General features: G+C 34.8%; 1 protein-coding gene across 3 annotated transcripts in view; it reads right to left on the bottom strand.

Moving 5' to 3' along the window:
- CCDC141 (coiled-coil domain containing 141) overlaps positions 1–12,036 on the bottom strand; it is a 160,356-nt gene that overhangs the window by 97,539 nt on the left and 50,781 nt on the right. For all 3 annotated transcript variants that reach the window (XM_012728810.1, XM_012728815.1, XM_012728822.1), the window contains exon 6: positions 4,914–5,030. In XM_012728810.1, the coding sequence (XP_012584264.1) occupies positions 4,914–5,030 (117 nt within the window). The remainder of the gene's footprint in view (positions 1–4,913; positions 5,031–12,036) is intronic.

The raw sequence follows: 12,036 nt of genomic DNA, 5'->3' as shown, positions 1-12,036 counted from the left end.
GGGTGATTTGGTGATGGGAAACCCGTGGGGATTACAATTGAGATGAAAAAAAAATGTGCAAAATGATGTAAAAATAAACTTTTCAATAAAAAAAAATAGTTGAATGATGTTAACACATTTTGAATAAGGTATCACTATTAAGAGGTATGAAAATTGCCATGTATCTTATTTGAATGTATACTGGTAAAAAATAGTTTATTTAGAAAGAATTTACTGAGTAGACTGACAAGCAAATTAGAACTGCTTGCCTCTGTTCTGTCTAGTAATGGGAAGACGATACAACTTTCTCAGATTACCTATAAAACTTTCACTAATGAACTCTCAGTTTGAGGTCTTACTTCTATGCTAAATCTCCTTTGAAAGGAACATCCCCCTTCTTCTCCACATTATCCCACACACAAAAATGTCCCAAACACATTATGTTGGTTCCTATTAAAGCCATACAAAATTGAATTTTTTCTCTAAAAGCAAGGAAGGGAACATTTGAGGAGCCACTACTAAATGTGGGTGCTTTTATAAATGTTTTCTAATTCAGTTGTTACGATTAATAAGTAAAGAAGTGGAAGTGCACAGAGATCAAGTGTACCCAAGGTTACATACAAATAACAAAAATGGAAATTATTTTATTTACCATTTAGATGCAACTTATTATAGCATTAAAATCTTTATTTTAGAAAATTTGCTATTCTAATAGGATAAGGTTAGTAAAAGTGACTAGAAGAAATGTCTAGCCAGCAGAGGTGATTAGATTAGATAGTCGCAGCAACTTTAATACTATAAATTGGCCTGGCTTCATGGGAAAGTGACCTGGGTCACTACACAGAAGTTCTAGGTTTATAGGGGCCACTGTCTTGGTTTCAGACTCCATTATTACTATTTTGAAATCTCAATGACTTTTTTAAGAAAGGTCTGCACATTTTAATCTGGGACTAGATCCCATAAATTATGTACCTGATCCTTACTATTAAAGCTAACAAAGTGAGAGTGAAGTGTATATACTTAAGAACCTTCATTAAAGAGCCAAGCTGGTTGGATTTCAGTAGCAGGAGTATCTGGCTGGCTGAATAGAAAAAGGGCAAATGGCATCAAGACAAAACTTGCCAAGGGAGCACTTTCCTGTTTATTACCTGGTCTCTCCAGCTGCCTGGTCATTGCTTGTTGACAAACATTTTCAGGTTAGAAAACAGTAACCCCAGCTCAGTACCAACCAGGGGAAGATACATCTAATAGAAGTGGACTCTGACCAGTGAATGTTAATAAACAGAGGACAGCAACCTGACCTGCTTCTTAGTGTGCTCTCTAAAATTCCTTAACACATAAGCATAGGACAAGCATGGGAAAAGAGTCTTGAAACAAAGTAGGGTTAAAAGTGCCTCCCTTTTGTATGTGTCTGGCTAGGGGAAGAATCTAGGAATGTTAAGTCCCAATTACGGTAAAAGAATCTCTCTGTACTCATAAAGGGACAAATTATAAAACTGACTTTCACATTTCCATTTTTTTTTCACCAAAGTTACTGATATCCCAAAGGAATATTAACTCACAGTAAAAAATAACATTTGATTTATATATGCAACACATCCTACATTGGAGGAATGCAAAATAATAAGCATACCTTAAGATATAAGAAAGCTCATTTGACAGATGAAACAGGAAAAAAAATAGTTTTGAAAAAGAATTCATGTAAGTGTATGGAATAAAAAATATGGCTTAGCTGACATGAACATAGCAGGAACACTGAATAGTCTAAGGACAGTAAAAGAGTCAGTGGACTGGAAGATCAGATGTTAGGAAGGATAAAGAAATGGGAGGCAGTTAAAATTTTGAATAGAAATAGTAGAAGAGCTAAAAAGACACTTCTCCAAAGAGGAAAGGCTGACGGCCAACAGGCATATAAAGTAAAGTTCAACATCACTTGTAATAAGGGAAATGCAAATTAAAACCACAATGAGATCTCATGTCACACCAGTGAGAATAGCATATATTAAAACAAGTAACAACAAATGTTGGTGAAGATGTGGGGAAAAAGGAACTCTCCTGCACTGCTTGTGGGAATACAAACTAGTACAACCACTATGGAAGGCTGTTTGGAGGTTTCTCAAACTGCTAAAAATGGAGCTTCCATATGACCCAGCAATCCCACTCCTAGGTATCTATCCAAAAGACACAAAAAGGACACCTGTGCCCCCATGTTTATTGCTGCTCTATTTGTAATAGGGAAGACATGGAATCAACAAAATGACCAAAAAGAGATGCCTGGATTAAAAAGATGTGGTATGTATACACAGTGGAATATTACTCAGCAATCAAAAAGATAAACTCATGCCTTTTGCAGCAACATGGATGGAGCTGGATCCATGGATGGATCATGCTTAGTGAAATAAGCTAGAAAGGAAAAGAAAAGTACCAGATAGTTTCACTCATAGTAAAGCGTAAGGGATCAGGAAAAAAAAAAAAGCAATTGTAATAAAGTAAAAACAAAAACAATGAACAACTGTATACCAAAGACATTTTACAGGGTGGAAAGGGGAATGGGATCAAAATATGTGGGAAGAGTGCCTGGGATGATGGTGATGGCACATGGGTGAATTGGTAATGGGAAGTCCATGGAGATTACAACAGACATGAAAAAAGGCACAAAATGCAGAACGATGTAAAAAATAAATAATATTGAAAAAAAACAGAACATCAATGTCTATAAGGTAGGACTTTTTAAAGTCACACTGCATGTAGCAATTGAAATGAAATGAAAACACCAAAAAAAAAAAATGTAAACTAAATGTAAGCAGGTTTGTGGGTATAAACACAATGAGTTTTATCCTTTATCATGTATGCAAATTGAAAATATGGAATTATATATTTTAAGAATGGGAATATTGATGCTATTAGAATAGGTGCCAGTTAGAATGTGAATGTGAGAAGACAAATGAAAGGAAAATAATTAAAATGAACTGAGAGGTTAAGCCAGAAATTTTAATCAATTAAGAAATTTGTGGCAGCTGCTCCTCTGCCCACCTGTGACTATGCTTCTCTCCACCTGCATGCTCTCTCTCTCTGCAGGGCAGCAGCCTCCTGCCTGCCTGTGACCATGCCATGATTTCTCTGAATTGACCTCCCCAGAGGAGGCTGCTCTCCTATGGCCGTCTGCCTGCAACCATGCAGGCCTCTCTCTCTGCAAAGCTTTTCCTTTTGGGACAGCTCTTCCTTCCCACTGTGCCTATGCAAGTGTGTTAACCTCTCCAATCTCTTACTAATAAGCTTACTCTTTAAATATAATAATAATAATAAAAAGAAATGCATATAACTGCACTCTGAGGACAGAGGGAAGGGAAGATGAATTGGAGGGAGGGACACAGGGAGATATATGTAGGTAAAAGTTTAACTGATTACCCAGTCACAGAGAATGACAAAAAGAAACTAGAAGAATGTTTCTTTACTCTTCACAGTGAAAGTAAATGCAAATCAAACATACTTTTTTATACTAGGCATTTTCTAGGATGGAGTCATTTCATTCTTTTGCATGCTACTATCCCATTTCCCCAACACTATTTACTAAAGAGACTAACCTTTCCCTATTATTAGTTCTTGGCTCCTTTACCATGCCTGTTATAACTGACCATATAGACTTGGGTTTATTTCTGCGCTTCTATTCTGTTCCATTGATATATTGTCTATGTATGTGCCAACACCATACTGTTTGATTACTCTCTCTTTATAATATAGTTGTAGACCAGGGACCCTAATTTTTATAACTTTGTTCTTGTTTTTCTCGAATAGTTTTGATTATTTAGGGATAGTTCCATACAAATTTCAGAATTGTTTCTTCTATTTCTGTTAATAATATCATAGGAATTTTGATAGGATGTATATCCACTTCATAGACTCTTTTGGGTAATATGGACATTTCAATAAATTTAATTATTCTAATCTATGAGCACTTATCTTTCCATTTACTTATGTTTTCTTCAATACTTTTATTAATATCTTATAGTATCCGTATCTTTCATCTCCTTGGTTAAATTTATTCCTTTTGATGCAAAACTAGCTCTAATATTTTAATTTCCCTTTCTAAGTCTTGATGTAATGTCCCACTCAATCAACTACTACAAAAGACATTTTACTTTTCCTGATCAAAATGAAATACCTGTAAAGTATTTTGGGAAGTATTCATAGATCCCACATGTACAAAGGTATCAATTTCCAAATACTAAGACGTAATGCAACGGTGCACTGCTACCAAAGTGCTTTACTCATATTGCTCTCCAGACGATGTATGTCCACACACATATGAGTAGTTACCTGACTGGCAGTTACCATATTTTGCAAAACAAAGAAATTTTAAGCAAGTTAAAGAATTAGGAAAATATGAGTGAGAACAATGAGAAAACTACCTGTAATACATAAATATGTCAGTGTAATGACAATTAAGTGGAGAAAAAAGTTTTTTAGAAAGTTATCAAAGTATAATATTTAAGAGCTTAGACAGTAGAGTTAGATAAGTCCCATTCAAATTACATTCTACCACTGAAAAGATTATTAAATTTGCTAAAGTTATTTTTCATCTATAAGCCTTTGTTTTTTGTTTGTTTTAATATGTAAATCAGGGAAAATACTATCTATCCTTTAGTGGTTTTGTGATAATTTAGACAATGCATATCCTATATTTTGTATGGTGACAACACAATAATCAAGAAAGGTGTAATTGTGAAGTTTTTGTTTGTTTATTATAATTCTGGGAGACCAGTCAGTGGGCATTAATATTGATACTGTCAGAATTGCTTTTTATGCAAACAATACATTATTCAAAGAAAAGTTTTAGTTTTCTTTTAAATACCCATATTCAAGAGAATTACCCATATTCAAGGCATATTCAAGAGAAATCCATGCATTTTCAATTATTTTTAAATGAGTCTTACCTTCGCTTTTATTGCCAGTTCTTCATGCTTATGTATAAGATCCTCATTGTCTGAAAGTGATGAGCCTAAACTTTGTCCCTGTAAGTCCTTTATGGTTTCCTGAAACCAACAAGTAACCTAGGCAAAAAACAACAAAGACCAAATTTTAAATGATCAGATAAGTAAAAATTCAGAAATAATTATTTAACCTTTTAAAATTTCAGTTAATCAAACTTCTCTTTGTATAAATTCATCTCACATCTTAAACTAATATGATCAATTTTCCTTCATTTCAACTTTCACATGCTTAAAAGAAAAAAAATAACAAAATAATTTTCTGAAAATCATGAAAACAATAGTTCAATAGAGTACATGCACAAGAAAATAATTCAAAATCTCCTAACAAAGAAGAATCAGAATAGAATCCTGTGTACTTTAAATGCATTCTTTTAGAATATAAATCTTTTCTGGATAGGAGTATAAATCTGAATGTAGTCACACAGGACCACATGAAGATTAAACAGCATATATAGAATTAATTTTTCTGTAATAAAGACAATGCAAAAACTGTTTTCTACAATGCTAAAAATCTGTATCCAGAAAATTAATGAAGACATTAAAATTCTCCTGACATTATAAATGACTAAGGGTGTGATCACACTCATTTAGACTTGATTTATAATGTACACCTTATACAGTATTAACAAAACAATTATTACAGAACTTGAAAGAAGCTGTACATTTTTAAATGACATAATATAAATCAAACATGTGACTGATGACATAAAGCACTTCGATCAAGATTCCTTATCCACACTAAGGGAAGAAACTTGTATTTTCACTCTCAAATCTCACCAATATTTTTCTTATGATCATATCATAGTTGATAATTCTTAAGGGTACATGCTGGACAATTTACTAGCTGCTTTTTAACATCAGCTATCAACAACTCTATCACAGATATGATGTCATAACTGCAGAGATGAGGAAAAGTTAAGCTGCTTATTCAGTGACATACACTATGAGGAAGAGGCATGATTTACTCAAGCTTACATTATTTCTAAGTCTATGTTCTTTCTACTGTTACTCACTGCCCTGCTTGAGTAATCTAAAATCTTATAGCCATGTAATGAGAGGGAATTATTTTAAACCTGAAAAAATGAATCCTACAGCCTATTCATAATGGTGGCTATGTCCTCAGTCTGTATCTAGTCTAGGCTATCTTGCCTACAAACATCTTAAGATTTTCTGAACACTTAACAACTTGAAGAAATGTGTGAAGTAGATGACCAAAGAGAAAGCTAGGTTAGTGCTAAAGTCACATACACACACAAACACACAGAGATTGAGAGAGAGAGAGAAGAGAGAGAGAGAGTTTAGGTGCACCTAGTATTCAAATTCTATTTCCATTACAAAACTGATAATATAAAGCTGATTATGAGCGCAAACAGTCTATACCAATGCTTAGCATCTTCCAGCATGGAATAGGCAGTAAAATATGGAACAGAAGGTTTTCTCCAGCTTTTTGTTAATTGGAAATCTTTGTTAAATAGCATTTGAAAATATCAGTGCTAAGGAAAGAATAATATTGATCCTGTAGCAATTTTCATGTAAAGTATGTCTTAGTTTTTTTCAGAATATTTGGCAATCTGTGCATAAAACACACATAGTCTTCAAATCTAAAATATCACATTTATGTATTTACAATTACTAAAGATTGTCTATTTTTCTGGTATTCCAATTAGAACAAGATAATATGTATTGTGTGCATTTTAGAATCCACAGAGATTATATGTCAAGAGCTACAAAATGCATTCTTTAGCTTATTTAATTTTTGTAAAAATAGTTACTTACAAAAGAAGTAATGAGCTCAACAAAGAACATAACTGAAGGAATGACTTAATGGTTCCAGCAAATGAAATTGATCATGACTACAGCGAACTCTATGAGATTATTTAGTTTATTAGGTATTGAGAGTGAATTTTTCTTAAAGATTTATTTATTTATTCATACAGAACTGGGGTATAGGCCAGAGATGCGGAGGGTGAGAAGATTCACCAGAGATAGAGTGGGGAGCAGAACAGGCAGATCAACGAAGTACACTGCTAAGGGGTGCAGCGGGCGGGTCAGGAGGTCTGCCTTGCCATTTGGATCTCCTCTGGGGCAGGTAGGGATCGAACTCATGAGGAAGTGGCTTAATCTTCTTAGTGCAGTGCTTTAACCCGCTGCGCCACAAGGGAGGGCCCTGAGTGAATTTTATTTATTAGTTGCTACAGTGTGAGTAGTTTAGAAAGCTCAAGAATGCTTTAATAGGGAAAGTTAATATAGAATCTGAGTAAATAAAAAATGGGTACAAACAGGTGTTTGCTAATCTCTAAAAACAGGTGAGAAGTCTGAATCCTCAGATAATCCTATTCAACATTGTGAGTCAAAGACTTGTCATTTAGCATGTGTCAGCAGTGGCACAAGCCAGAAAAATAGTAAGTTGTTTTGATTTTTAGAAAGTTTCTACAGTGACCTCATCCATCTCCTATCTTAACCCTGAAAGCATACTATTTCCTGTGTGGCAATACTGTGCCCTATAAGAAAACACAGCTAAAGACTGATGATGGTATTTTTTTTGTCCTCATTTTACACCTCTCTGATAAAGCATGCTAACCCTCTAGGTTACCCATTTTTACTATCAGATTCACCAAAGAGAGATAAAGACAGAGACAAATTCACATAAAACTCAGAAGTTCATCATGTGTGTATTACATCTCATCATGAGACATTAACACATATGAGCAATGTCAGATTTACTCTGTGTGTGGTGGGATACAGGCATTATAGATTCAGTCCTTCTGCTATAAAGCAAGCCACCCTAAATAACTGAGAGCATGTCAACCATAACAGTCTGCCATCCAGTAAATCAGTCATCACATCCAAAGAGTAGCTATTGCAGACAGCTGCATAGATATTCAAAGAGGACTTTTTAAAAGTGTTTAAGTTCTATCAGCTGCTGTCTAAAAATTGGAGTGATAAGCATAGTAAATGATGTATCAGGGAATTCTGTAGAACATGGTTCTCTGCAAAAGGCTGAAGACAGAAGCCAAATATTGAGGGGGTATTGAAAGGAAGAAAGAGAAAAAAACATTCAGAGTATGCATTGGTCGTTTGCAATGATGAATTAAGGAGGGAAATGAAAACAATTTTGTTCTCTTCCCAGTTCTTACCTTTCAGGTTGGCCTAAGATACCTGTTTTTGGACATCTCATGAGAGTGACATGATATTTGAGGTATTTGGTGCCCACAATGGGGAGAACTAAGAGGAGTGGTGTAGATCTTATTTCGGAGGGACATAGGAGACACATATCAGATGGCTAAGGAGCAGAAAAGAGAAAGTAGGAAGATGCAAAGAAGCAGCAATTAGGGATAATCAATAAAAATCAAGAGTTGCATTAAATAAGGGGTGGCAGGAAAATTCAGTCAAATGGTTTGGACCTGTACTGTCTTATGTGGTGCACTAATCACATTTGATACTGATTACTCAGAATGTGACAAATTCAAATCGAGATGTTCTTAAAGTATGAAATACATAGCATATTTCATAGATTTAATATAAAAAAGCAGACATCTTGTAAAGAATATAAATATTGATTACATGTTAAAATACTATTTTAGCTAATGTTCAGTTACACAAAATATATTATTGTTTTCATTTTTAATGTTTCTTTTTCACATTTTAAGTGACTACTAGAAAATCTAAAGTCACATGTGCAATTCATAGACATTTGGAACATGTTTATTTGTTGAGTGTAAAGCTAATGTTTGAGTTTTAATTAAGATAAATTTACAATAGCAGGTACAAGGAAAATGATGGGGAGGAATATCAATTGGGTATTAACAGATCTGGGGGCTTAGTGAGGTTGGAGGTCAACATAATCACCATTTCAAAGGAATGTCTTGATTAAGGAAAGGAAGATTGAGAATGGCTATAAGGAAAGCAGAGATAATCAAACTTCACCTTTTTCCTTCTTTTTATTTTATTAGATGAGCTTTTTGTTTTGCAGGAATGAAGATGCATGAAGGAGAAGTGATACAAACATACTATAGAAAAAGTGGGAAGGTTCAAAGAGAGTAACACTGAATTTTGGGTAAAGAAAGATAGTTTTTATTGTTGGACAAACCCTCCCCACTATGACTCTGTGCTGGAAGATAAGATTCATAAACCTATGTTTACCTCTCAATAAACATAATCTTGAAAAAATATACTTAAACAGGTTATATACAACAATAAATTCTTTGGCTAAGTGGGCCCATTTGTTAAAAAAAAAAAAAGTAAGAGAAATGAACTGGATCTGCAAGAACAGTATTAGGATGGCACAAGTTACCTCATCCAGTGTTTACACCTCTCGTGTGAGGGAGATATTTGCTTTTTCAACAGATGAGGAAACTGAGACCCAGACAGGTTAAACAACTCACCTAAGAATTCCAAAACCTTTAAGAGGAAAGTCTCATGGTAGAAATGCCAGAGTTGGAATTCAGACTTTCCTTTCTAGTGCTTTTTCTATCTTTAGATTCTTATTGAAAAAAAGAATGCTGCTTATTTGGTTCTGTTGTTGTTTTCAAGATTATAACCAAACTACAGTACTAGTTTTAGAGCCTAATGCTAATAAGGACATAGGTCCTGTAACCAACCACATAGTCTCAGTGGAAATACCTCACTAGAGAAAAGAATGAGGAAGAGACAGAGTAGAGACAGAACAAGCACACACTGAGAATTTCAGTTCCCAAACAATACACCTGGAAGACGGGCTTAAGATGTCGGAAATAGAAGCAATAGAAAATGCTGTCTGAAGTCAAGGATAAACATCTCAGTGGGCAAAAAAGTAAACTTCTAAAAGTAAACAACCTAAGGTAATACATCAGACTTTCATAAACTACCACAGCCTCTTTATCTACAATTTGTTTTACACCTGAGGCCAGATCTTGTTTTTTGATCTTTGTTTAAAACCATGCAGAAGGTTAGCTAGCAATAAACAAATCAAGCCATCTTAACAGAACTGCTTAAGGGAAGATGAAAATCTCTTTAAATCACTTTCATTTACTTGTCCATGTGCATAACAATTTGTGCTGAATAACCAGCTATTAGTAGAGATTGAAAAAAAAATAACTGATGACTGGTAAATGGAGAAAATGTGTAAGTTATTTATTTTCCTTAACCCAAAATCTCTTGACAGCCTCTCTTCCAAATGATCAAAAATACACAAATATACAGATATTTTCCATTACTGTTAATAGTTACAGGAAATAGTTCTAATATCCACTGTAATTTTGAAGGACATGTTAGTACCATTTTGGTTCCTATACATGCATTTTCTTTTGTGCAAGAGGGAAACTTCATAAGCAATCCAGTCAAATGTACTCTGCATTTAAGCAGAACTTGGACTTCAAATACCCATTTCTCTGTTAGGTGGCAATGTACATAAGGAAAAGGGGCACTAAAACTGTGTCACTGGCATTTGAGAATTTGGAAGTAGGGTAGAAGAGAAGAATTAATGTCAAAAACTTTGAACTGGTCTTTGCTGGGGCACAGGGAAAAATCCTTCACCTCTTTGGGTTTGTCTCAGGTTGGGCAAGTCATCAAAACATCATCAGGTGGGTTAGTAAAAGAAAAATCAACTGAATGATATGGATGTCAGACATAAAATGATCATGCTGGTCCCCATTTCAACCAGAGAGCAAAGCAGTATAAACCTTCAGTTGAAGGGCTTGGGGTGTGAAGGAGAGAAAAGAGGGAGGTTTCACATGACAAGGAGGCAATGACTTCTTCACTGTTTTTAACTGCGGTAGCATTAGTTAACAATGTTGTTTGAGTTTTAGAGGTACAGGATCTCCCCCTTCAGGTGTTGTTACCGCACCACACGTATCACAAGACCACTCATAGTCTTCTACCCTAGTCCATTATAAACAAATGGGACTCCATTTGCTCTGCATAGCAAAAGGACAGTTACAGGAGCAAAAATAACTTCATCTTTTGCTCTGAGAGTTAAAAGAGAAGTTTCTAAAATAAAACATGTACACAGGTGAGCAAGAATTGTATGATATGTCTTTCTAGACCCCAACTAAATTTATCTACATCAAACAAAGGGGAGTAGTGATTGTTTTATCAAATAGGAAGAGGACAAAGAACTGAGGCAAGACTAAATCTTCTCAGCCTTTAGGGCATTAATTACTCTTAACATAGGACAATCCACACTCTCCAAGAAGTAGCAACAGACTCCCTGAAGCTAGTAGGACCTCACTGACCTCAGTCCCTATGCCAAGGTAATATTTACTGGAAAAGGCCTATTCTGGACATACTACGAAAAGTCTATCTGACTCTGTGGGGAGACTGGTCCCACAGTTTAGCTTCTTTTTAGATGCATTCTGAAATTGACCTAATAATAATTAGGCTTATTGTTATTTGGACTTCATTGTAGAGATTCTAGAAACAGTGTTCACAGTTGTTTCCTATGCAATTTGGAAGACTTTCATGAATTGCTAAAATCAGCTGGAAGGTATTAGAGTATCCTCAACAAATTCTTGAATCCCTGTGTTCTGCTTGATGGGTAATAGGAAAGCAGAAACATGATGTTTTGGGGGAAAATTTGTTATTTTACAAAGAAGTTTAGTGACAATCTAGCTCTCTATTTGGAATAATAATTTTATGAATTTAATGATTTTGACTTTGTGAATATAATGTTTCTCTTCTCATATTTATGTTGAGAAAAGAGAAAAGGCACTCAATACTTTTTTCTTCGCAAGATTGCCCTCGACTTTTACTTGCACTTAATTATGCTCTTTACTGATAACTACATGGTGGTGGGAAGTCATTTAACCCAATGGATCAAATCAGTGCACTGGAAATCTCTAAACCTGAAATTAATTTCTAATATTACCTCTGGTTCCCCATAAAAGAGGAGCATCTTTCCAGCAATGATAGAAAATCTACTTTTTAGGAAAGGAAATAAAAACCAGTCCAGAATCTCAGCAACACACATTCCTGGCAAAAATATCTAAGGCATGGTGTTCCCAGTATGATGTAGGGTTCAATCCTAAAGTGATCTTCAGACAAACGCAGTGTGTGTGTGTGTGTGTGTGTGTGTGTGTGTGTGTGTGTG

This window comes from Condylura cristata, unplaced genomic scaffold (genome assembly GCF_000260355.1).
Source record: "Condylura cristata isolate star-nosed mole 26May11 unplaced genomic scaffold, ConCri1.0 scaffold00002, whole genome shotgun sequence".
NCBI lineage: Eukaryota > Metazoa > Chordata > Mammalia > Eulipotyphla > Talpidae > Condylura > Condylura cristata.
The sequence above is the reverse complement of the archived record's forward strand: the minus strand, read 5'-3'. Positions and strand labels throughout refer to the sequence as shown.